The sequence below is a fragment of the Strigops habroptila genome, chromosome 10 (assembly GCF_004027225.2).
Source record: "Strigops habroptila isolate Jane chromosome 10, bStrHab1.2.pri, whole genome shotgun sequence".
In the NCBI taxonomy this organism is placed as follows: Eukaryota; Metazoa; Chordata; class Aves; order Psittaciformes; family Psittacidae; genus Strigops; species Strigops habroptila.
This window is the reverse complement of record NC_046359.1, coordinates 13280253-13306249: the sequence shown is the minus strand read 5'-3', so window position 1 is coordinate 13306249 and position 25997 is coordinate 13280253. Positions and strand designations below refer to the sequence as shown.

The 25997-nt window shown below is 40.3% G+C and overlaps 3 protein-coding genes across 13 annotated transcripts in view; 1 reads left to right on the top strand and 2 right to left on the bottom strand.

The window, feature by feature from the left end:
• TTC13 (tetratricopeptide repeat domain 13) overlaps nucleotides 1-2254 on the bottom strand; it is a 40419-nt gene extending 38165 nt beyond the window's left edge. For 3 of the 8 annotated variants that reach the window (XM_030499036.1, XM_030499037.1, XM_030499043.1), the window contains exon 1: nucleotides 2024-2241. In XM_030499036.1, coding sequence (XP_030354896.1) covers nucleotides 2024-2222 — 199 coding nt within the window. In that variant the 5' untranslated portion in view covers nucleotides 2223-2241. Of the gene's footprint in view, nucleotides 1-2023 lie in introns of all 8 variants that reach the window. The other 5 variants (XM_030499040.1, XM_030499042.1, XR_003993412.1 and 2 more) reach the window with 4 other exon arrangements.
• A 166-nt stretch (nucleotides 2255-2420) lies between these two features.
• ARV1 (ARV1 homolog, fatty acid homeostasis modulator) lies at nucleotides 2421-25997 on the top strand. 2 transcript variants are annotated; one of them, XR_003993413.1, is made up of 6 exons: nucleotides 2421-2568; nucleotides 12883-13002; nucleotides 14733-14886; nucleotides 16106-16330; nucleotides 16806-23311; nucleotides 23906-25997. XR_003993413.1 is itself a non-coding variant. In XM_030499045.1 (5 exons), the coding sequence occupies exons 1-5, from the start codon at nucleotides 2470-2472 to the stop codon at nucleotides 16910-16912; spliced, it is 705 nt and encodes a 234-aa protein (XP_030354905.1). In that variant the 5' UTR covers nucleotides 2421-2469; the 3' UTR covers nucleotides 16913-25997. The 2 variants fall into 2 exon arrangements, 1 of the variants encoding a protein (XP_030354905.1); XM_030499045.1 differs by having other exon boundaries at nucleotides 16806-25997.
• The window catches only part of FAM89A (family with sequence similarity 89 member A), a 32439-nt gene continuing 11837 nt past the window's right edge, over nucleotides 5396-25997 (bottom strand). Inside the window, exons 3-5 of one of the 3 annotated variants that reach the window (XR_003993416.1) lie at nucleotides 16751-16927; nucleotides 11002-11073; nucleotides 5396-5414 (exon numbers count right to left, since the gene is read on the bottom strand). The gene's annotated coding sequence lies outside the window, so the exon portion shown is untranslated. Of the gene's footprint in view, nucleotides 5415-8155; nucleotides 11074-13930; nucleotides 16928-25997 lie in introns of those variants that run through there. The other 2 variants (XR_003993415.1, XR_003993414.1) reach the window with 2 other exon arrangements.

Here is a 25997-nt window from a genome sequence, read left to right as displayed (position 1 = left end):
TGTGGACTCACTGAACAACTTCTGCTTAACAAAACAAAGAGGTGCAGGCACAGACAACCTCCAGAATAATCTTCTGTGTAACAGCAAGAATTTAGTGAAGGAACTTTTTAATAAGGTGGTAGGGAGTAAGAAAAGCCTGTTACAAGTTATATGGGGAAAAAGGACCCTTCAAACCTTGCAATTCTTGGGGCAACAGACTGCTTTACCCATAGGGAAGATGGATCTGCCTTTGTCTGCAAGTTAGATATGGTCAAACCCATACCACACTGCTTCATTGTAAAAGTAGAAACACCAACCGAAGAAATCACCCTGGACTTTGTGGTAGGCTACAAGAGAAACTATTTGAGATACAGAGATTCTCAGCTTCTGGGGAAGTTGCACTAAAACAAAGATCGAGAGCTTAAGGTAATCTTTTAACTGGCAAGTTATTTAGCAACAGAAAGGAGCGAACTGGTATACAGCTATTTCAGGGTAAGTATGCTGTTCTGTTACTAAGGGCTATCTTACTATCAGCATATGCAAAGTACCTGAGGTACCTCATGATTTAAGCAGAATTCCTTGTATCAATCTGTTACACTGGTCTCTTTGAAACAACATCCACCATTAAATCAAAACCTAATCTTCCAAATACACCTCTGAAGGAGTATCCCGAGTCAATCATTCATGTCCTAGTAACAGAAGAAATGTAATCTAATGCTTTGCCATTTATTAACTTGTATGGTATACAGCTGTTTTCTCAACACTGGGTGAAAGTCTTTCTGATTTTATGCTTAAGCTTGAATGACTTGGAGCAACGGTCATCTGAGATAACTTTCTCAATCTGATTTAGTGTTTACATACTGTGATGAAAAAGCACACATATGGGGGGGGGGGGGGGAAGCAGATGTAGGAAACTCCTAACAAGGTATTTCTAGAAAGCTTATAATTTTGAGTGGATTACACTAACTGTATATTGTCCTCAGGGACCACAGCAATTGTTGATATGAGCACAGACTTTACGAAAAAAGGGGAAAAAATAACCCCCTGAGGACAGCTAAGCAGTTATGACACATCGCTAGTTATTCTCCTATAAACAGTGAGTGCCTATATTGCATCGAATTGATAAAACCTTTTTCGTCATCTGTATTATGGAAACATTGTGGTTCAGACTGCTATTTTTTATAGCACACACTATGCTCATGATCAAAGATCATGATCATAACATTGCTTAAGTCACATGGTCCTGATGCAACAGATATTTAAACACATAAAAAATAGTTTTAACTGTGCCTGTATTACAAGCTATCAATTAACTTCCAACTCTAACCATTCCATGATTCTATGAACTTGAAAAAGGCCAGAAGATTTGCTACCTGAACTTGGGGCCCTTGTAAAGAAAAGCATCCAGTTGAACAGCAAAATATATATAACTGTAGTTGAAAACTAATCAAGCCGTATTCAACGCAATAATACGAGCACAAGGAGCTGGCATGTCTATATACTACCGAGTGCCGGGTTTAAAGAGCACGCAGAGCACAGCAGTTAGACTTGGCAGGTTGGCAACTGGGACAGCAGGAATTCTCGAGGCTGTGTGATAGATACTACAGGCCCTACGGCTTTCCCGTTCCAGGGGCGAGAGCTTTTCCCCTCGCTCAGCGCCACGGCAGCGGTCTCACCTCCGCTCCGGACGGCACAACGCTACTCGGGGCAGCAGCTCACACAGAAGATGCCTCAGTATGAGTCAGCTGAACAGCAGTAACGCGTACAGCCGGGCCGCCCGCCCGCCCGCGGGACCCCGCACCGCACTGTACCGCGCCGCACAGCACCGCGCCGGCGTCCCCTCGGCGCCTCAAGGTGGGGTGGGGCGAGGCCCGGCCACGCTTTCCTCTGGTCCCGCCACCCTCCCCAGGGGCAAGGCGGGGGGAGGCGAAGGGAGAGGGCACCCACCCCCCAGCCGCAGGGCTCCGCGGTGCCGCCGGGCTCACGACCGCGTCACCCCGCCCCGGGGCCGGCGGCAGTCACCACGGCAACGCCCCCCACTCACCGCACTCGGCCGAGTACTGCTCTGCCCACTCCCCAGCCGAGGCGCAGCCTCCCGCCGGGCCCTGGCGGTGCCGGTGCAGCTCCTGGTTTAGCAGGGACAAGGCGGGTGCAGCGCGGACCATGGCCAGCACAGCCAGCGGCACCCACAGCCATCTCACCGCCCCGCAGCCGCCGGCAGGTGCCATCTTCCCAGAGCGCATGCGCACCGCTTCCGCCTAGCCCGGGGACAGAGGGCGCCCCCCACCCCAGAACCGGCAGGGAGGCGGGCGCCGCCGCGCTGCCCCCTGGGACATGGAGTCCCAAGCCGGCACTGCCCGGCCGGCGGCCGTAGAAGAAAACTACAATTCCCAGAATGCCCGGCGGTGCGCGCCCGGCCCGGCTCCGCCCCCGAACGCGGAAGCGAGGCGGTTTGAAGCGCTGACAGGCCGGGGCGTGCTCTCGCCCACCATGGCGGCGCTTGGCGCCTACCGCTGCATCGAGTGCAGCAGGGAGGCGGCGGAGCTGTACAGGGACTACCAGCGTGGGGTGCTCCGCATCTCCATCTGCGTGAGTCGGGGTGGCCGGGCAGTGGGCGAGGGAGGCTGGAGGACAGAGGAGGGGGATAAGTGGGAGGCTTCGATGTCAGCAGCAGCAGGCGGTCGCACGTGGTGCTGCGGGGCCCTGTCTCGGCCTGGGCCCGCGGGGAGCGTTTCTTGGCGGCTCAGAGGCCGGCGGATGGCCGCCTTCCCTGGATCCAGGTTTTCTGTTTGTTGAGCTTCCCAACACCATTTCCCCCCGGTTCTTCCAGGGCACCTGCGCAATAGTATTGCCCCAGTGGCCTGGGCACTCCCGTGCAGGGCACCACGGTGGGGCTGTCATCGTGCTCTGTGTCTCACTCACCGACTGCAGACCTGAGCCCGGCTTAATGGTTAGACAGCTTCAGCGCAGCAGGAAACAGCTGAACCTGAGCTTCGGGGTTTGACTGATGCCTAAAGAGGCCTTCAAGAGAGCTGGAGATGGACTTTTTACAAGGCCAGGTAGTGACAGGACAAGGAGGAATGGCTTTAAGCTGATAGAAGGTACATTTAGATTAGATATTAGGAAGAAGGTCTTCATTATAGGGTGCTAAGACACTGGCACAGGTTGCCCAGAGAAGCTGTGGCTGCTCCATCCCTGGCAGTGTTCAAGGCCAGGCTGGATGGGGCTTTAAGCAACCTGGTCTAGTGGAAAGTGTTGGAAGGGGGGTTGGAATAGATGATCTTTAGGGTCCCTTCCAACCCTAACCATTCTTTGATTCTATGACTGATGATTATTCAACAGGTGAGGAGCTCTGTACTGCTGACCAGCTACGGTGGTTGTACTTCCCAAAATGGTTCCAGCACTTTTTAGGCTGTTCACTGCTTTTCTTTCTTACTCTGCCTCTCACAGAGTTCATTATTTTCCACAGTGTTTTCATAATATTAAAATAACTCTTCTCTTTTAGTGTCTGCTATGTTTTCTTGGCGATCTCGCAGCCACAGGAAAAGAAAACAAAAACGACCAACAAAACAACATTTGCTATTTTAAGCAGTGCTTTCAACTATTTCTAAATTATTGTTTTAAATTTTTTATAGGGTTTACGGAATCTTGTCTCCAGTGCTTGGTTTTGACTTAACACCCTCTATTTCAGTGTGGGGGAAAAAGAATTTTGGAATGGAAGGATCTGCAAATACATCTTGACTAAGCCTTTTATTTTATCTGTGACTGTGTTTCATAACATCCTCTCTGCCCCTTATAAAATTGGGGAAATCCTGCGCTTGAATCAGTTGTTCAATTATTTGCTTGTAAGGAATTAGTTGTTTATCATTCAATTTCGTTTTGGGTGGTTTCCCCCAGTTTTGTAGCCCTTGGCATTTTGAGAATGCTGATAGGAGATGGGTTTATTTACTAATCATGAAGCTATAAACATAACGGATGGCAAGAAAGCTTTGTATGAAACCTGTGGTGAATTCCTTTATAACTTTGAGTTATTCAAACATTTCCTAGATCAAAAATAGAGATCAAGGGCAGCCAGATCACAGAAGTCTGTGGCCAGTTTATATCTGGGGAAATAGTGGTTAGCTCAAGCTGAAAGATGTACGTGTTAGGTCTCAGCTTCTGTTATCAACAAGAGGCTGTGAAAACAAGATGTGTACAAATTACTGATAAGAGTAGAAAGAGCTGATTCACATCCTTCTCTTTTTCCCAGCCCAGCAGGCAGTTGAAATGGCTTGTTGCTGTAGAGCATAAACCCACTAAAAATATACACAAAAATCTCTGCAGATGTTTCAAAAACTGGAGAGATCAGCGGTTTTCTTAGGTAAAAGCCAAAGTAACAGAGATTGATTTCTGCAGGCTTCAGATACGCACACTGCAAGGAGAAATTGATTTTTAGTTGCTTTTTTATGTTAGTATAATGCATCATGTTTAGTAGTGGATATAAATTACATCAGATCGTTGGTGGTCAGATCATGCAGTCAAAATTTGTTATTGGTACATGATGAAAATGCGAATGGTTTTCTTTGGAGCTCATGTGGAACTTGAAACTTGTCTTTGAAATCAAGGACAAGTTGGATACAAAAGGACAAGTTTAAAGCTTATGCCTGCAGCCACATCACATAAGACTTAGCACATCTTGTAAACCCAAGTCATCAATTACTTTTATTAATTTGGCTATGATAATCTCTGAGGCAAACTGGGAACAAGTAGATGGCACTCGTTCCTCTTATCATTTAACCACTGGTGGACCAAAGAGCCTGGTTTTCTGGAGCTGTGGTCTCCCATGTAGAATCAGACTTGGGTCCCAGTTGCTGTGTTCATCACAAGCACTAAACTCTTACAAAAAGAGTAAAAGAAAGTGCAGATAATCACGTGCTCCTAGCAAATCGCAAGTCCACCCTTCTTCATGCAGGTACCATTTTTCACTTGCTCCTACCCGTCTGTTTCCTCTGTCTATGTTGTGGGTGTCACCGTTCAATCTCCGTCTTAGACCTAGTGGCTGTTACGTGGTGCATGCCTATGCTGGTTTTGGCTAGGATAGAGTTAATTTTCTTCATAGTAGCTGGTATGGGGCTATGCTTTAGATTTGTGCTGGAAACACTGTTGATAATTAAGGGATGTTACTGCTGAGCAGCTTACACGGAGTCAAGGCCTTTTCTTTTCACACCTCCCCACCAGTGCGGAGGCCAAGAGTGCACAAGAAGTTGGGAGGGGACAGAGCTGGGACAGCTGACCCCAACTCACCCAACGGATATTGCAGACCATATGGTGTCATACTCAGCACATAAAGCTGGGGGAATAAGAAGGAAGTGGAGACATTCAGGGTGATGGCGTTTGTCTTCCCAAGTAACCGTTACACGTGATGGAACTCTGCTGTCTTGGGGATGGCTGAATGCCTGCCGATGGGAAGCAGCAAATTAATTCCTTGTTTAGCTTTGCTTGTGTGCATGGCTTTTGCTTTACCTATTAAACTGTATTTATTTCAACCCATGAGTTTTCTCACTTTTAGTGTAACAATTCTCTTCCCCATCCTGCTGTGGGGAGGGAGGGAGCAAGGGAGTGGCTGTTTGGTGCTTAGTTGCCCACTGGGGTTAAACCACAACAGTGTCATCATCTCTAAGCCTTTCTCTCCATTTCTGGACACCCAGGAAGTGCTGATAGTAGGGTTGGTCCACACAAGGAACAAGCAATTGAAAGGACGTTAGTAAGAAACACATTAGCTCATGGTTTATAAAGTGAATGTGAGAATGTTAGAAGATTGCCAGGATCAAAAGATTCCTTCAATTGAACTGGTCTGAATTCAGCTTTATCTGTGTAGTGCAGGAAAGCACTGCTGTTGTCTCCTGCTACCAAGACCTTATGGTTTCTCATAGGGCAATTCTTGTTTTACTTTTTCCTTTTAATCTGGAAGGACTGCTCTAACCCTCTGCAGGCATTCTACTCCATGCAGGGAATGCTGCGCTCTGGCCAGAGACATGAAAAGTTGGTCAGCATCACACTAGTGATAACAAAAAATAGTTGAGTACAGAATGTCATTTGATACCCTTCTCAAACTTCCATGAGCAGTATGAGTTTGTCAGTGTTATGAACCATCCTAACCTGACGGTAAGAATAGCTTAGAAGTCTTCTCCACTTCAGAAACTATGAAGATCCCACTTACCAGTGTGAAACATTATTTACATCAGGTATTTATAAAACCTAAGAGTGTAGGGCTCTAACATCTTACAAAAAGCTGGAGGTATTTAAGAAAAATTGGAGGTCTGAGGTGAGATTAGAAGGTGTGATCACCCACTCTGAGAACAGCTTTCATCTGTCTTTGTGGAATTAGCGCATTGAGTACTGCTACTCCATTATAGCTTAAGAGAGAAAAAGTGGAAAGAATATGGAAATGTTGTATAATGATACTCAGCCAATGGACATCGTCTAGATAGTTGGGGTTTTTTTGTTAAAAGGCTTTGAGATACTTGTGTTTCCCATTTTTAAGTAGTACATTAAAATACTGACACATTAAGGGAAAAAAAACCAAAACTAACAACCCATGTGTTCCATATGACATGTAACATAAACGGCCCAAAAAAATTGGGAACAAGCAGAACATTGCCAAGATCATCACTGTTTTGTACTGACCTACAGACTTCTCCCAATCCTAGTTTAAAATTATCCTTGATAAATTAATAAGTCTAAGATGCAGATTCTCAGGATGTTCCTGTCATTCAACACCTTTTGGAACGTCATCTTGAGGGTGAAGAAGCCAAGTTCTCCTGACAGCATCTTCTGTCTAGACCTACATTTATTTTTAGGATGTGTTTAACCTGATCTGGGTGTGATTTTCAGGTGGAAGATTTCAATGTCTAAGTGAAATACCATGATTTTGTATTCTGTTCTTAATCTGTTGAAGAAAATTATTCATTGTTTTTCCAGAGGCAAATACTAAAAGCTTCCATTAGGGAACATCTGTTTCCAGCCCACAATATTAGAGTACAGTTTTGGAAATTCAGCCTAATATTCATGGTGCTGCTTCAGTTCAGTTCCTGCAGCATTTTTATTGCTCTTAAGATAATTCAAAGTTTATTTGAGTTCCATATTGTAATCTTAATGCAGGCAAGCATTAAAGACCTCACAAAAGTTACTATCCACCCTGGACATAAATTTGCAATGGATAATGAGGAAACTAAAGGAACCTTCATCTATCAAGCATATAAGTCTGTGGGGCACCATGAAACTGCGATGGGAAGGTCATATCTTTTGTTAAGAGCTGCCACAAATTCTTCAAGTTCTGTAACTTTTTTTTAAAATCTGTTTTCTTTAATCAAGGGCAGTTTCAGCAGAAGCATAGTCCAGACATCTGGTATTGTGCATTCCTTTGCTTTTAGTGAACATACCTTTTTCTGATTCTGCATATATTTCGCTCTGGAAGTGCTATTACAAGAGACAGGTGAAATATTGCTCTTTAAAAAGAACTTAAAGGTACTTAAAAACAGATAATAAAATTCTGAGGAAGCTCACCTCCTCAGGGAGACCTGTTCTATGTGCATTTTCTTCAGCGTTATAACTGGGGTGGTGGGGTGGGGGTGCACAGGCATGTCAATATTGCTTCCAACAAAGGTGACTGCTGGTGGTCACTTTGCAACTCATGGATCTTGTTCTAGTACTGCGCTGTGAACACGCTGATGTTTTCCCTATTCCGAACTAGAAGTGATGGTGAAAGCAAGCCTAGATGGTCCTTTATAAAGGAGATTTTAAGGATATTTTTTGATTCTTAAAACTTAAATAATCTGTAAATAGTACAGCAAATCTTCACTGAATATATTATGAATCAGCCATTAACAATAATAGCAAAAAATACTGTTCAGATACTGCACCATTATTGGTATTAATACTATGGGGGTGGGGGGAGAAACACATTTGGCTAACTTGGAATAAATTCTGCAGTCTCAGTGCAATGCATATAAAAGGAAATTAGCAAACTTGGCTTATTCAAAAATAGAACGAAAAACATGCTTTTTTTTTTTTTTAAATTTGGTTTTAAACTACATATATGTTGTTATGTTTAAAAAATGTTAATAGTTCCAGACCCTAACAAAGGGAGAGAAATTACTCAATGTAATATGTAGAGCTCAGTCAGGATTCCCCTTGTGCATTGTAATAAGAAAGCTGAATTGCCTGAGCAGTGCACACTTCATTTAGCTTTTCTGCAATTGAAAAATAATTGAAAACCTCTTTTATTGCAGTAAGGCAGAGACTGTAAATGCTTTGAATGCAAAGCATTTGTGTGGTTAGGTAAAGAATCTGTCAAAGGTACAAAGATCATTCTGGGAAATGATGTATATTTTTTTCATATTAACATAACTTGCTACTGGAAAACATAGGAAAAATGAAAAACAGTGTTTTTAATTTCAGTTTTCTGAAATTGAATGCATCTGAAACTGGGCTGTCTTGTTTTTCAGCCGATTCTGACACTTAGCCACATCCATAATAAAGAACTCATTCCTGAAAGCAGCACAGCTAATTACATTTTATTGTTTACGGGTGCAACTGGGATTAAGGGCACTCTCACAAGATGATGGGTCAGAGTTAGTTTCCGCTATGAATTTATGTAAATGGACCTATGTTCATGTTGAAGCTATGTAAATGTTGTTAAATTTTGCTATATATGTAGTCCAGCAAAATAGTGTAGCTTAATTTTCACAAATGCCAAATCCTGGAGAAAGAAATACTAAAATGAGACTGTTTCACTGGTGTTTCCAATGTCCAGAGATTTCCAAATGTATTCCTGGTGTGGTTTTCATGCTGTTAATAGTTGAGGATGAAGCTTGGTTATTCAGTGTATATTTTTATTTTCAGTTGTGTCCTATGGCTTCCTCTTCAAGAACATTTTTCCCTTCAACCACCCTCATCCCAAAATACCTTAAAAATTCAGCTATGTTTTAATGTTGGAGAGAGGACTCTAAAAGTCATGTTCATATATTTAGGAACTTTGCCCTTCAGTGACAGTAGGTACTTCCTCAAATATTAGTACACTGTATTGTATTTGGCATACGTTTGTGAACTGTGTTTACAGTTGAGTATCTGTGGTGAACAAAGAGGTATATCTTTTGAGTAGTGTTTTATAAAAGGCTGATAAACGTGAAGTCAGAAATAACATTTCAGTGCTTCTTTTGTCTTATTTAATACCACTGAAATGTTAAAACATATGTTACTTTCCGTAAGTGTTTTGGATTGCTTTGATCAGAAAGAATCTGATACTACACTATGAAGAGCGTGGTTGTACTGGCTCTGGAAGATTTCTTTTTTCTTTAAAGCTGCATTTGCTCATGAAAATGGAAGGTGGTTTAGGCTTTGTTTGTTTTAACAACAGACAAGCATAGTCAAATATTCCTAAATATTTGATTAGTCAAACAATTCCTAAACTAATACCCATTTAAATTCATTAGAATATTGAATACATTCAACACCCTTTTTAGGGGAGCACAGTATCTACTGGACTTCTGTGTCAGTATCAAATATTCATAATTTTCCTTAAATTTACCAATTTAGAAGAAGATATGTAAATAGAATTTATGGTGTCAAGCTTGACCTTTCTCTTCTGCAGCATAATCTGAAAGAACCTTTTAATCAAATTAATGTCTGTTTTTTCAAAGAAATATACCAGTTATTTCCTGGTTTTGATGTCAGTTACATAGCTAAAGAAGAAATTAAAAACTGGTAAAAAAACCCCATAGAAATCCAGTTATTTCTTTAGATGGTTTTAGACCTGGTTATGATAACTGAGGCATTTCTTTGACAAAATGCAAAGACCAAAAAAGCTCTGTTTTGATTAAAAGATGTGCCTTCTCTCATACTGAACTGGCCATTGAATACAGCTGTGCAGAACTGCAATTGGAAATGAGATGTGAGCACGAGTATTGTCGTTCACTCTAAAGTGCCTGACTGAAATGTTAAAAGTAAATATGCAAGCAGTTCTCCATGGCTGAGCTGCTTATACTGATCTCCTCTAAAAGTGTAAGGATTATCAATGCCCATACAGTTCCATTACTTTAACTAGACAAAGCTACCTGGTTAAACCTATGTGTGCATTAACTCTTCCTTGCACTGATTTTGCTGAAGTCAGGCTCTAGTCACAGGGTTCCTTCTGAGGCATTTAAGGTTAATGTCAAATGTTTTAGTAGTACAGCTGGGAAAAAAAGTAACAGAAAAGCCAGGTATGGAGAAAAATTCACCCTAACGGGTCTGTTAATTCTGTGATGTTCTCATGGTATAGCATCATCTTCATTTTGTCCAATTATTCTATGGCAGCACACGCGAGTCTTTGCAGTAAAGTGGTTTGTGGGTCTCACAAGTCCCTGAATGAACTCACGCTGGCTAGGTCTCAGCCTGGATAAGCACAGGGGACTTTTCCTTCATACAGTTGAGACTCAAATAGAAATAAAGTACATTAAGAATAGAGCTCTCATCTACCTGTAGAAGATAGGCAGACATGAATGTGCGTGTGTCTGTGGGTGAAAAGTCCTTGAAGATAGCTGCTTTTTTGTGATACAGCAGGTTTCCTTTTCCTGTTGAAGTAACACAAGAGAAATAGGATTCTTAAGTGTTTGGTGGTGGTATGCTGAAATATTGAATTAAATGTCATTCTCTCAGATGTGGAGCAGAAGACCCATTTTATGGGTAACACCACTATTTGTGTATTCATTTGTAGCAGTCTCCTGATATATCTGCGGTAGAATTTCTGTATCATTGGTTTTGCCTGGAGGGTTGGTCTGATAAAATTTAAATGTCTACAATTCATGTCAGCTATCAGTGAAAATTTTCAGTACCTCTTAACTGCAAGGGTTTTGATTGGTGTTTGGTTGGCACCCTCCACTTGAAAAGATCATTCTTTCCTCTTCTCAGAAAGACTTTTGACCCTGGTCAAAAAATGTTCCGTTGTAGGAAAATTTGATAGCATAATAAATCCTGGGGTATGTAGGATATCCTTCATCTTACCTTTATGACACCTATTGTATTCAAGGATAATCTTCTTTTGTATGTTCTTCTCTAGCGTTTGTGTGAATAAGCCTATAAAAAAAAAAAGAGATTTTCTGTGCTACGTCAACCTAGAGATTTGATATATGTAAATTACCACCCATAAGGATATCTGTTCATGATTTCCCTGTAGAAATAAATGAAGCAAGGCACTGTCTTTAATTATAGTTGCAATTTCTTTTTGACTCTATTAACTCCTGTAGCTGTGGTCTTCTGTTAATTATGTCCTTTCTTCCATCTCGCTCAGTATAATTTTAGACCTATCAAACTGTTGGTTAATTGAGTCAGTTTTTGAATTCATTACTTCTAAATTATGTACTGTCATACACAGTATTTTCTTGTCTAATCCAAATGACTTTGTTAGGTTTTTTCTTGAGCTGGACCAAGAAATACTGGTTAGTGGTAGCAACATTCCTTAAACACTATTGAATTTACACGTTTGGATGTTGATGTGGATGATGGACTTTTGAGTCAATTTGTTAATGAAATTTTGCAGCCTCAAATTCTCCAATAATAATTCTGGTAAATAGCAAGGCAAACTTAATTTTGAATATAAGGAATCTCTATAAAATTGAACGAAACCTTTTTGTTCTTTTCTGGGAGTTTGTCTGTAGGTATGTGCTGTCTAATGCTGCATTTTTGACTGCTACACCATTTCGGAAAGCTCTGTGCATGGATTTCTCTTCTGGCAATGCACAGCCATGCACTCATTAAAATGGAAATAGAGATCGTTTCTGTGACTGTTGTACCCTGAGGATGGCAGCTAATGTGAAGGCCCAGGGGAGCAGGATTAGCTGAGGACAGGTTGGAGGAGAAACGGACCTGCAGGCGAGCATCTTTCTGTGAGTGCACTTGTTTGAGCTGAAGTGATTGCTATGATCAACTGCTGCTGCACCTTAGCTCTCTGCTAGAAGTTATTTCTCCCTGAGGTCTGCTAGGTGAGCCTTTTGTAAGACTGTTATTTAAGCGTCCTGTTCACAGTTAGTGTAATAGTCTTTTGTTAGCCCTTCTCATTTAACTCAAGTCAAGAAGTATTTAGCCATGCGGATAAATCAATAAATCTGAAGGGGATTGACAAGCAGTTCTCAGTGGTCTAGGTGAAATAACCCCTTTAGTAAGCACAGTGGGAAACAGCAGATGTATTGGAGAAGTAATGGTCTAATGTTACCACTGTTCAGTAGAAACTTCTGACTCTGGCTCTATCTGTGTTGTGAAAACTACATTATCAATATCCTGAATATATTGGTGTTTGTTCAATAATGAAAAATCAGTTGAAATATCTGGGCTATTTTCCAGTATGGAAGAACAGTGCAACAGCAAAAAACAATTACTCTCTTCTTGTAATGAAGAAAAAGGTGGATAAAGCATCTCCGAAAAGAAGTGATAGAAGAAACTAATTCCCCATTCCCCCCCCTGCCATACCAAAACCCCCACCAAAATACCCAGTAGATGAGCTATGACCAGTTAACCTTTAACAAGATACCGGTGTGTTTCTTGAGTCTTGGGGAGGTAGTTTGGGGTTTTTTTCCATCTGTAGGGCACAAAATAATAATAAATTCTGCAAGGATGTACTTAGTTATCTGTGTTAATCTGAAGCCTGTAAAAATCAATAATGTACCTTTGCTTTATAAGGAAAGTCTGTGTCAACTGTAGTGTTGATGGTGGGGAAGCAATTTTTCTGAATGGATTAAAAACCGATTGAAAATGAAGATTACATTAAGGAAAGACTAATAAGAATTTAATAGCTATTTGGATTTATGTAGTTCTGCTAAGATTGGAGGAACCAATTTCATAAACTCTTGCCTTTTTTTTTCCTAATTTTTGTTATTTTGTGACTTTCAGAAATCCTGCCAGAAACCAGTGGACAAATACATTGAGTATGATCCTGTTATCATTTTGATTAATGCTGTTTTATGTAAAGCACAAGCATACAGACACATTCTTTTCAATACGAAGATAAATGTAAGTTGCTATGCCCCCACCCTGTGACTTTTTAATTAAAGGTGTATTTAGATTTGGCAAGTTGATTGTAATAGTTGTAAAATTTTAGAGTCTCTTCTGCTCCTGCCCTTCCACTGGTTCCAGCAAGCTGAACCAGTTATATCAGGAATAGAACACATGAAATCTCAGACTCCAGCAGTGAAAGTTACTGTCTCCACAGTTGTGATGCCACAATACCAGCAAATACAACAGTCAATTTAAATGTAAAGGGAAGAGAAGGAACTGTATGGAACTGCTCTTGCAGTTTCCTACATGCTCTAATTTGTCTATCATGTTGATTGATGTTAAAAGGCTGATGTGCTAAATTACATTGCAAGGGAAAGATCTAATTTCAAATTAATTTCCAAACTAAATTTCTCTTGGAAACAATTCTTTCTGAAATGAGCTATAGTAGCATAACATACCATATTAATACTACTATGTTAATTTAACCTACTCTACCAATCCTCATTATTTTCTTCCTGTGTAGATAACCATGCCCTTGAAACTACAGCAAAATATAGAGGCTTTCACATGAAGCATTGTTGATGCAGAGTTATGTAGTTAACTTAGTTGTGCTGGCCAGGCTGGAGTGTAGAAGTGTAGCTTTTCTGACAGAATCATGTATTTTTACTTTAAGGATTAATTTCCCAGGAGAGGGAAGCTCATTTAGAAGAAACTATCCAAGCATAAGCGTATGCTGTGTTCATGTTGATACCTCTTGGCCAGTCCAGTGTTTAACAATGCAGATAAATATACTCACTTTGTTTTTCAAGCATAAATCTGACTAAAGATTTTTAATTAATCAGTGCTTTTGGAGACTGGTCATGATGATTTTCTGTGAGGCTTCTGAAAGAACTATTCCATCTGCGGAAATTTAATCTATTCAAATAAATTGAGTTGAATTTTAAACTATGCATGTATGTGCAATTGGCATAACTAGTCTCTAATGGAAAAAGTAGAATCCATGCAGGGAAATTACACTGGTTTATTTAAATCTGTATAAAACCAGATTTAACTGCACATATACACTGTCTTACAGACTGTTTAATATGGAAACATGCTAACTATGGGCCCTCATGATAACATTTTTGCAGTCACTTCAGAGGATATTTTTAAGTTCTGTTTGGTTATATTGCTCCCTTTATTTTTGGTCCTTCACCCTTATCTGAACTAAAAAACATTTTTGGTACAACTACACTAACAGTTTTTTCCTCAGGAGATTGTTCCAGGGAAAAAGAGAAACAAGGCTATTTAAACCAGTTCACTGAATGAAGTAGTTGTCCTTAACCTTTAATTTTTGATAGTATAATTCTACTAATACTAACAATTTTTGATACTGTAATTCTACGAGTATAATTCTACAGAACAATTTCAGTTTTATATTCCTAACTGAAACAGCCTTCACAATTTAAAAAAAAATATAAAACAGGCTTTAGAAACCCCATTCATACCTTCTTCTGTATGGAACTGTTCATGCAGTTTTCTATACCCTCTAATTTGCCTATCATGTGAACTGATGTTAAATGGATGATGTGCTGAACTAGTGGCTCAACAGAAGTAATTTGCTATTATTTCTAAACAAAAATAAAAAAGCTACAGAGCTTGTTTGTGTAGAGATGTTGAAATGTATTTTAAATACCAATTCCATACTAATGCTTTAATTTATACTGATTTAATACTAATGTTTTTATTATTCTTTCATTTACCAGATTCATGGGAAGCTCTGCATATTTTGTTTGCTCTGTGAAGCTTATCTCAGGTGGTTGCAACTACAGGATTCAAGCCAAAATACAGATCCTGACGACTTAATCAGATATGCCAAGGAATGGGATTTTTATAGAATGTTTGGTATAGCTTCTTTAGGTAAGGTCAATGATTAGTTCATGTCACTATCTACTCCTTAAGCATTTAATAACTTCATGAGTTTTTCAACAAGTCTGTATTGCAAAAATTAACACGAAACAGATGTTATGTCCAACCCAGTATGGTTACACCATACTCTCTAATTTGTCTCCATTTAATGCAGGTGCATATTTTGATCCTGATTACAGTTCAGACAGATATGATCAGCACTAGATATTAAAACACTGAAAAGTGGCAATCTTCAGAAATCTTTGCCTCAATCCATTTACACAGTTTGAAGACCAATGTAGAGCTCAGCTTTATTCCATATTTCATGTTGACTTCAAGGTTTATTCATTAAGGTGATGCAACAATAGGATGATCCTTACAGAAGTAAATAATTGGGAAAAGCTGTATCTTATTGTTTGGGGTTTTTTAAATGAGTACACAAAAATGCAGAGTGGAATAAATACTTACATGCTTTAAGACTACGTTGAAGGCAGGGGAGTGTTTTTCTTTTATTTTGGTTAATACTTTATTCTAATAATTTTTCTGTTAATAGTGTTTAAATCAAGGCCATAGACTAAAATTAGTATTCCCCTTAGACATTCAGAGTTTAACTTAAGTCATTTATCATCTGATGTTGCTCTAAGTAGGTTTTCATAACACATCAGTAAAAATGTTGGAACTCATTTCTCAGTAGTAATTCATCTATTACAGTTGTCATGAGAGTTGCTTTGACATCCGCATTAATTCTAGTGTTACACAGGGACACAGCGTCAAAAAAAAGTCTAATAGCTCAGTGATATTTTCACCTTAGTGTTCTTATGCTGGACGGAAAGAGTTCATTGCTGGTGACCTTTGCAAAGACGACAAGTACCGATTATGTTTTATAGGCCAACAGATAGTTGGAAAAAGATCCCTCTCCTTTTGTTAAAAAGGGAAAATAACTGTAAACTTCCTGTGCTGTATGGTGTCAGAAATTGAGTATGACAGTCCTATTCTGAATGTCATGAATTATTCTCAATGTCATTATACAGAATTAGTTTAAGTAAGTAAAAGTAATATTCCTCTGTTAAAGTGAACACAGAAGATGGAAGATGTTCGTATTTGCATATGTGTTTTAAATAGCAGTGGCTAAGTTGCATTTGGGACACATCATTTCACTGAAATTCATCCAAAAAAGGACTTGATTTTGGCACTTCATTCTCTCTTTCCAACTCCTCTTATTTCCTCTTAGAACAAACTTCATTTTTGGTTGGCATTTTTATTACCTTATGGTGGATGAGACCTGAGATGCTGAAAACAAAGTCTGACTTAATTTTACTTCTCAAAGCACTGCTGTTGTCTAGCTATGGAAAGCTTTTGCTAATTCCAGCTGTTATCTGGGAACATGACTACACACCTTTGTGCCTTGCATTTATAAAAGTGTTTGTCTTGATATCAAACTCTCAGGCAATTAGAGGTATGTTTTTGCTTTTTTATTCCTACATTATTTGTATAGAATGTGTGAGAATATGCAGCTGTTAACGAAATAATTATTATTGTTATATTTTTAATCAGTATCAGAAATGTGACTGAAATAGCTCTACCTTATAACTGTTTTTTAGACTTTAATAGAAAGGGAATGAAAAAAAATACTTTATTAAAATAAGAAAAATCACCTCATCTCACCATCATCCCTTTTTATATGCTGTAGTATATGCATCAGATCCATCAGTTAAAATTTGAAACAACTCATCATGGATCATTGAAACATAAAATAGAATTTGTTGTGTGTCTGGAAAATGAAAATTTCATGTTAATTTTATGCATGGCTTTGGAATGCAGACTTTTAACATATTTGTGTAATTTCTTATACATACAAATAAATATGAAATCTCACATGGCTTCCATGATCTTCTTCAATGGTGATAAATTTGTCCTGGTTTCTTTTGCAGTTACATTGAACTTGAACCGAATTCTCCCTTGGTTGGCCATCTTCTTTGGATTAATTCTGGAAAATGGTGTAGTCTGCTTGGTCCAGAAATTGAGATGGGATGTTTGAGACATCAGCCCAGATCTGAAGAAATACCAACAACATTATAATCATTTTCTAAGAATGATCTCTGCCAGCAGGCTTCAAAGACACTATTTTCATCATGATAAAGAAGGTGATAAATAACAAAAACTTGCATTAGTGGTAAGTGTAGACAGTTTTAGGATGAGTTAAACTGAGAAACCTCAGAAGTTTGGCTATATAATGTGGTGAGCCATAAAACTTCATAGAATCACAGAATGGTTAGGGCTGGAAAGGACCTTAAGATCATCTAGTTCCAACCCCCCCTGCCATGGGCAGGGACACCTCACACTAAACCATGTCACCCAAGGCTCTGTCCAACCTGGCCTTGAACACTGCCAGGGATGGAGCATTCACAGCTTCCTTGGGCAACCCATTCCAGTGCCTCACCACCCTCACTGTAAAGAACTTCTTCCTTATATCTAATCTAAACTTCCCCTGTTGAAGTTTAAACCCATTACCCCTTGTCCTATTGCTGCAGTCCCTGGTGAAGAGTCCCTCCCCAGCATCCTTGTAGGCCCCCTTCAGATACTGGAAGGCTGTTATGAGGTCTCCACGCAGCCTTCTCTTCTCCAGGCTGAACAGCCCCAACTCTCTCAGCCTGTCTTCATACGGGAGGTGCTCCAGCCCCCTCATAATCCTCGTGGCCTCCTCTGGACTTGCTCCAACAGCTTAATGTTGAGGACACCGGAACTGTACACAATACTCCAAGTGGGGTCTCAGGAGTGCAGAGTAAAGGGGCAAGATCACCTCCTTCGACCTGCTGGTCATGCTGCTTTTGATGCAGCCCAGCACACAGTTGGCTTTCTGGGCTGTGAGTGCACACTGATGGCTTATGTTCAGCTTCTTGTCGATCAACATCCCCAACTTCTTCTCCGCAGGGCTGCTCTGAATCTCTTCTCCCCCCAACCTGTAGCTGTGCCTGGGATTGCCCCAGCCCAGCTTGTTGTCATCAGCAAACTTGCTGAGGGTGCACTTAATCCCACTGTCCATGTTGCCAACAAGCCTTAGCTTGTTTATTTTCTCATTAAAAAATATGAATGCGTCACTGTCCTAATAGCTTTATGAATCTGGCCACGTAGCTATGGCTGTAACAAAAAAGGTACACTAAAAAAAATCAGCACTGCTACCAATCACTTCATTTTGGCAGAAGGAGGAGGATGAATTGTTCCCTTATGGGGAAGGAAGAGAGTCAGTGGAAAAACGTAAAAGCCCAAATTTATATTTCCGCAGAAGCAGATTTTTCAAAGAGAAAAGTAAACACGTGCAAACAGGTTATTAGAGAAAAGGCAAGTATTGCAGAGTAATGCTACAGTGGGAAAACTAAGTTGCATTCTCTCGCATGTTTATATCATAATCCAAAATAACAAAATAACCAGTTCTAGAGTAATCTTCAGGAATTATAGTTTTAACTGGCATGAAATTTTATGTGATCTCATAAATGCTTCTGCTTTGTTCGTGAAGCTGAAAAGAGTGAAAGGACTCTGATCCCCAGTATATGTGGTTGTTTGGGATATTACATTTAATATTAAGCCATATTGCCTGCACCCAGCCCTCATCTGGCAGCAGTTTTAGTGGAAGCAAAAAATGAAGTATGAGGCTGCTCAGGAATAGAGTAGTACTTGTTAAACAAACCAACCAACCAATTCAGGTGTTTAGGCCTGAATTAGTGAAGAAACACTGAAGTTCTGCACCTTTTTACCCAGCAGCCAAAGAAAGGGCACAAACCTTTTGTGCACACCAGTTTCCATTATGTTCCATCCAATATTTAAGTTTCCTGCTTCAGTTCTGGAAGGCTGCACTATCTATAGGTAGTACTTCATTCTTCATTTTCCTCAGATGCAGTCTCCTATCTCTGTTTTGCAACATCTTCAAGTTAATTCCAAACAGGTTTAGAGTAAGTCTGGAATATGAGCACAGAAGGCATCGGGCATGTTTATCTGGTGCAACTGCCCATGTCATGGTAAGTTATTTGGTCAGAAAAGCAAATGGTTGCTGATTCTGTTTTAATAGGTCAGAGGCTGACACCAGTCCTGTGCCATTTGTGTTACACTTCACATCTTTCTGAGCATGTAGAGAAGGCAAAAAAACCCCCAACAAATTGCAAACTCTTTAAGTCCATGGGACAGTTTAACACCACAATTGCTCCAGCAAGCACATAGTTTTGAAGGTTTATGAGGGATCCACCTTGCTAGTGAATCAGTGGCCAGGTAATTTGAGTGTAGGTGTGTAGTTGGCTCACTGGCTGAGCAGCAGCTTTGGCAACATGGTACCTAGAACATGCTTTGCTTTACATAATTAGATCTGGGGAGATATTCCTCCCCAAAAAGCTTTTTTTAAAAACGGCATGTTGCCAAAGGTGCTGCAAGTAGTGCACATTTTCCTCCCACACCACCAGCACACAGTGTTGCGACAGAGGCTGCAGGTGGAGAAGGTGTGAAGGGAATGAGCAGTAGATCTTTAAGAAAAGCTTCAGGGATGCTGGTATGGACTACTTTTATTTTCCTCCTTCACCTTGAGTTAGAGGGAAGCCCGTGCTGGAGCAGGTCCTCCTGGCAGGCCCTGTGGCCCCATGGAGAGAGGAGCCCATGCTGGAGCAGGTTTGCTTGGCAGGCCTGTGACCCCGTGGTGGACCCACGCTGGAGCAGTCTCTTCCTGAAGAACTGTGCCCATGAAAGGGACCCACACTGGAGTTTCTGAAGAACTGCAGCCTGTGGGAAGGACTCATGTAGAAGAAGTTTGTGGAGGACTGTTTCCCATGGGAGGAACTCCACACTGGAGCAGGAGAAGGGTGTGAGGAGTCCTCCTCTGAGGAGGAAACAGCAGCAGAGATGTGTGATGAACTGACCGCAACCCCCATTCCCTGTCCCCCTGTGCTGCTGGGGTGGGGAAGGAGGTACACAACTCAGGAGTAAAGTCAAGCCCAGGTAGAAGGGAGAGGTGGGAGGAAAGTATTTTTAAGATTTGGTTTTATTTCTCATTATTCTACACTGACTTGATTGGTAATAAATTAATTTCCCTGAGTCAACTCTGTTTTGCCCATGACAGTAACTGGTGAGTGATCTCTCCCTCTCCTTATCTCAACCCACAAGTGTTTTGTTCTATTTTCTCTCCCCTGTCCAGCTGAGGAGGGGAATGATAGAGCGACTTTGGTGGGGAGGTGGCATCCAGCCAGGGTCAACCCCACCGCAACTCTGTATGTCCCTCTTTGGAAAATACACATTCCTTCTACTGCCAGTTTTGGTTTTGTAATGATTTACCAACAGTGCCTTAGTTTGTTCCTTTTAGGTTAGATTATTTTTTCTTATTAATCATGTGTGTCATGGTTATACACAAAAGACTTAATTTTTTCCTGAAATTTCTCCCTTGTCTGCTCTGGCACTGGTTTCAGTCTAAAGGCTGAGTGGAGCACATTAAGTATGATTAATGCAAGGGGAAGGTTTTGCATTAGATGTAATGTAAGTATTACCTAGTCAGCAGCAAAATTGTAAATACAATGTGTATAAATTTTGTTTGGAGACAGCTTTCTTAAAGTTTATTTTGAATTTAAAAGAAATTATTTCAGGGCATTTTGTGAGTTTTATTCAGAAGACCCATAAGAGACATGAACACATTCCGAGAGATGAAGTGCTTATCTATTGTGTCACATATGCCAGTAACACATCAGTTATGCGCTCTGTAATGCTATCAGGAGCTACCACTGTCTTTATGCAACTTTGAGGATGGAGGAGAAAATTAATAGCTACAGAGCCGTGAAACAAAAACTGGTGTTGTACAGGTTTTCAGTCTTCAGAGGCATCATTGTTGTCTAGTGATATCGGACATTCTGCCTTGTGTGGTTTTAGGGCTACTTATTTACCAGAACTAGCATGACAAATACATTAAAATTTGATAAATCTTGGGGGAACTCAAGAATGCCTCTGTGTGTGGGGGCAGGTGCGTGTGCATTTTTGATGCCTTTGGAAAAGTGTTCCATATGGTGCTTCAGAGAAAACCGAGACTATTTTAAGGTACTGCCTGTTTAAAACAGTCATCTCTCTCTTGCTTTTATTCCTTTTTATACTTCCAGCTCCTCCTCTTTCACAAACTCTTTGTAATGAAATAGTCATCTGTGATGGAAGATGTATGACAAATAGCTTGCCCTTTAGATATCTATATATATATAGATATATATATGTTCAGTTGCTTCATTAACTTATGGGAAAGGATTTACTTGGGTTAAAAATATAACAGCCTGCAAATGAACCCATGTAAACTCTTTCAAGATTTGGTTGGAATCAAAGGGGGTATCATGACCTATAGGAAATTTGTGAGCCTATGGAGTTCTGTCGGATGAAATGCACGGAAGATGTTATTCAGAATTGGGTTGAGCAATAGTTTAGTGATTACACAGTGGGAGCTGGGAATTTTAACTGGGTCCATAGGGCAGATCCCAAGTATTCAGAAATTACACAAAATTGGATAATTAGAGTATAAGCTAGGAGGGGGCTTAAAAGAGAATGTAGGTGTCGGGCACACTTTCACAAAATTTAAAAGTTGAGAAGACTAAAAACTAAGGGAATAGAGAAAATATTTAAGTCATGAGTATGAATGAATGATTAAGCAAATACATGAATGTTCTACCCCTAAGTCCTACTCCTAAGTTTTCAAAGGATGAACATGAAGGAAGAATAAGTAGACATTTTTACGATTGTCTAAGTGACAATATGAAATGGCAAAGGATGTCTTCCAAACAGTAAAGTCTATGGTTTTCCCTAGAAAAGTTGCTTATAACCTCATTACTTCAGTGGTTTGCACTCGATCCTTGAAAATACACTTTTATAAGCAACTGCAGAGATAAGACTTCATCATGTGACTAGGTGGAGCTGTACAACAGCAGAGCTGCTCCCTGCATTCTGCAGTAGTGTGTGTTGCATTACGTTTTGCTAGTGGAGGCAAGGGCTACCACCCTTGTGACCTTGTGCACGTACAGACAAGCGAGTCCTTTCTTCCATGACAAGCTGTATCTCAGGCATATAAACCGCCATTTGTTAGCCCAGTCTTCTCTGAACTGAAAGTAAAATAGGACATCTGCACTGGAAAGCCATTAGCAGCTGATTTCTCATAAAACAAGAAAGCTCTTGTTTTTCAGGAGCTCACGTGCTTTTGGACTCTATCAGCTCTCCCCCAGCTGCGTAGTGTTAAGCACCACAGTGCCATCTGGAGATGGAAGGGGAAGCACTGTTGTTTCCAAAACGAAGGAACATAAAAGCACTGTAAATACGTATTCTTTGATTAATTTTTGTTTTGCAAAATTCAAGCTTTTAAACCTAACATTCATTTTCAGTTTGGAGAAATGCTCGAGTGAAGTTACTGATGAAAACAGGCCACGATACTTGTTTTGGTGACTTGGTATCAGGGTCAGTTCAATATATGCACCATGAAAGCTATAAAATGCTAATTATTTTAGCGTGGCATCTCTTTGTTTAAGGCAAACAGTCCTGTAAATTGGGATTATTCTAAGTAGCCTCACTGAGCTCAGAGAAAATTCATATGGCAAAAGACAGAGTGAATGCATTCCTCTGCTGCTAAAAATCAACAGGAATTTTGTTGCTGAATTACTTTGAAACCCAGGCTGGTGCAGTTAAAACTTGCAGGAAGGTGCATAACAAGATTCTCATTTTCTCTCCTGCCTCTTATAATGCTGTTCTGACCTTCTTAGTCTTTCCAGTAATGCTTACTATATTACTGAGGTGGCTAGAAAGAAGAGCTGAACATGAGGAGCTTTGTAAAATCTTTTTCCTAAACATGACCTGCTGTCCTGAATTTGTAAAGCTCTTTTGAGCCCTGTATAGATAAACAGGAGGTCTGCAAAGCAGCTAGGAAAAATTGCCAATGTTGTTTCAATTTCTATTCATTAGGATAATAGATACTGTTCAGGTTTGTTTTGGGGTCTTTTTCTGGGTAAAAATGTAGTTTACATTCCTTTATAGAATACTATAAGACTGTGAACTCATATAGTACAAGTGCCGACTGCTGCAGAAACAAATCCAGATGACCCTCATAATTTCTTCTAATCTCTAACTGTAATTCTGAGTACATTTTAGGCAAAAGAACTGTTGTCCACAAGCTGCATGGAAGTCCCTGCCATAGCTACCTGAGCAGAGGAGTAGAGACCTGAATTAAGACCTGAATCCTAATGCTGGCTATAAGACCGACTACTGCTGCAACCTTGAGCAAGTCATACATGTAGCTCCATAAAATGATTGTACCTCCATCATCACAGGATAAATTTGCTCATGTCTGCTTAAAAAGGTGAAAAGCATTAAGTCCTCTCAGCTGCAGGTTGTTGGGAGTCAGTGAACACCATGAATGATATTGAAACAGACATGCCAGGAGCCAGAAAATGTGAGTATTTAAGGTGACATGTTTAAAGTCTTTGTTATGTTGAGAAGCTTTAATTCTGAGCCTTGCTGGCATACAGTTCTGTAACATACATATCTGAAAATTTTAGGGGTATTTACAGCAAATCATGAATCCCTTATCTTGAATTTCAAGTCACTGTAGCTGCTGTGTGTTCAAATAAATCTGAAATTAGTTTAAAAACTCAGAGGGGAGGGAGCTGGCACATTAACTGATCTTTCAGCTATCTGAAAGGAAAATTAAGGTATCTTATTTTGCAATTTGAGGCTTTGAGGTAGAAAGCACAGGTAGGTCTTGTGTAAAAATTATCTTAAAAAAAAAATAAATGACAAACCATTGGTATCTTTGTAAATGAATCAAGTAACATTGCACAAATTTAAACAAGAAAACAAAATCTCATCAACACACTCCTACTCACCTTGCATTCTCTTCTCAGAACTGCTAATTCACTCTCTAATCATCTGTGGGTGTTACCTTTACAGTGATTCCCTGCCATGCATGCTGTAGCCCATCAGTGCTGTTGTACATGCATCACTCCTAAACTTTGATTCCTTTTTTGGTGTCTCACTTCACTTCCAGTATGAAGCTTTGGTTCTAACCTTCAAAGCCATTGATGTATCATGTCTTGGCTACAGCAGAGATAGCATCTCTTTCTCTCAGTAGGACTACAGCGTTCTTTTGATCACCAGAAATCAAAAGCCAACAAAAGTGTAATGATAACTAGGAAGAAAACATTCTTCATCTACAGCATCCACTGAATAACGAAGTGCCATATGACAGCACCAGAAAAAATGGCTTGGACTTTACAGGATAGGGAGCAAAAGTGAATGTATCGCTTTCAGCATACTCCTCATCCATTTTTTCAGCAACACAAATCTGTTTCCCTATGAGGATATTTCTCCTACTCAGTAGCGTGGAAATGGCAGGTGGGTTGCACAGCAAGGAAAACACAATCCAGCTCTTACTCATTCCATCCTGGGAGAGAGCAAAATGAAAATAGAACAGTGCTGATCAGTGAATCAGCAAGGGTGGACAGATTATTCAAAACCTTTCCTTTGGAAAAGCAAATTAACTGCTGTGGATGAACACAATGGTAGGTATTTGGCTTTTTACATAACCACATGACAAGACTTGATTTGTATTAAAGCTCACATATTTTCAAACTTTATTTTACTCTTGTTTCATTTTAAGCAGATTTCCCCTAAAATCTTTCCTGATCAATTGGGCAATTTATTTAAATGGGTGGTGGTGGGAGGTGTATATATGGAAAGCAAGAGAAGGTCAATCCTATTCTTACAGCCTGTGCATTTTCTGCCTTATCTGTGCATGAAATTGTGCACCTTCTGACCCTATAAAGGTCCTACACTGAAAGAAAAAGCCACCTAGGAGAAAGACGCCTTATCCCCACAATAGTTTGACTATTGTGCAAAAGGACAAGATTGTATCAGTTTAAAAAAGTCATGTCTCTGATCAAACGGCATCAAAACCATGTACAGATCATGTCTGCCTTCCCTCATTGTTACTCATCTGCTTTCATTTAAAAAAAACACCAGCATGGTGATGCTAATCTAATTCAGCTGCAGGAGTGCTTTGATAGAATGTTCAGAGAGGTGTTTTTAATCCTCTACAATATGTCCTGCTAGAGGGTGGCAAAACAGGAAGCCCTCGCATGCAGATCCTTCCTCACTATAAATGGCAGGGTGGAAGGTGCCATCTGTAATTTCATGCCATTACACCAAAAAGCGCTGGCTCCTCTAAGCTCCTCGCAGCAGCTGCTCCTGAAGGCTCAGCTCTTTGTCCCGAGCAGGCAGCTGCCTTTGCCACCGCCCATGGGAACAGCTTTGTTTTCACAGGATCGGATGGGGCTAGAAGCGAACGCAGAGGTCATCTGGTCCTTCCTCCAGCCGTCAGGCTGGACGGGCACTCTTGACAGATGTTCTCACTGGCAGGCAGAGATCCTGGCTCTGAGAGACCACAGCTAAACACCTTTCCTAAATTAGGAGACCTGCCAGCTCTTACTGTGTGCAGTGGAAGTTTGATGCCCAGTTGTTTTTCAGCTATGACCATTTATTCAAGCAATACAGTTTTGTGAAAATACAAGATTTTACTTGAGGAATCCATTGTTAAGATCTAGTAAGTTTGTGTCCTCACTTTTATTCTCCAGGTTGCACACTTCCAATTCTCTGCTACCCCCTGCAACAGCCTTGCTAAGCCAGCAACATGAAAATCCATTAGACAGATTCCTTGACTGTAGGGCTGCAAAGCATTTAAGACTTTTAAATAAATAAGGCAGCCTGTACCTCTTCAGATCTACTACAGGCTTCTTATAAAGATTTACACACTGGGTTACACAGAATTAAGTTGAAACAAAAATAAGATCACTGCCTACAAATGAAATAATTTAATTCAGAGAATGAGAGAATGGGCACGGTGAATTGAGATCTCTGTTCCTGGAGAATAAACACATCTGTACAAAATCCCTTCTAATTTGCAGAAGAAATTATAGTGTAAATTTCCATATTCGGCACACTTTTAAAGCAGACACAAATTAATGTCTGTGGTAATAGTGAGATGTGCTTGGCTTCTCTAATACTGATTGATGTATTCTGTCCATACACACCTGCATTTGAAAGCATAGAAAAGAGGTTTATTCTCTGTGAGAAGTGACATT

What these genes read in the sequence shown, in the direction of transcription:
- ARV1 (XM_030499045.1), top strand. Translation starts at nt 2,470, where the DNA reads ATGGCGGCGCTTGGCGCCTACCGCTGCATCGAGTGCAGCAGGGAGGCG. An exon ending in TGCTCCGCATCTCCATCTGC is followed by an intron (nt 2,569 to 12,882) that starts GTGAGTCGGGGT and finishes TGTGACTTTCAG; the next exon opens with AAATCCTGCCAGAAACCAGT. An exon ending in AAACTCTCAGGCAATTAGAG is followed by an intron (nt 16,331 to 16,805) that starts GTATGTTTTTGC and finishes TTTCTTTTGCAG; the next exon opens with TTACATTGAACTTGAACCGA.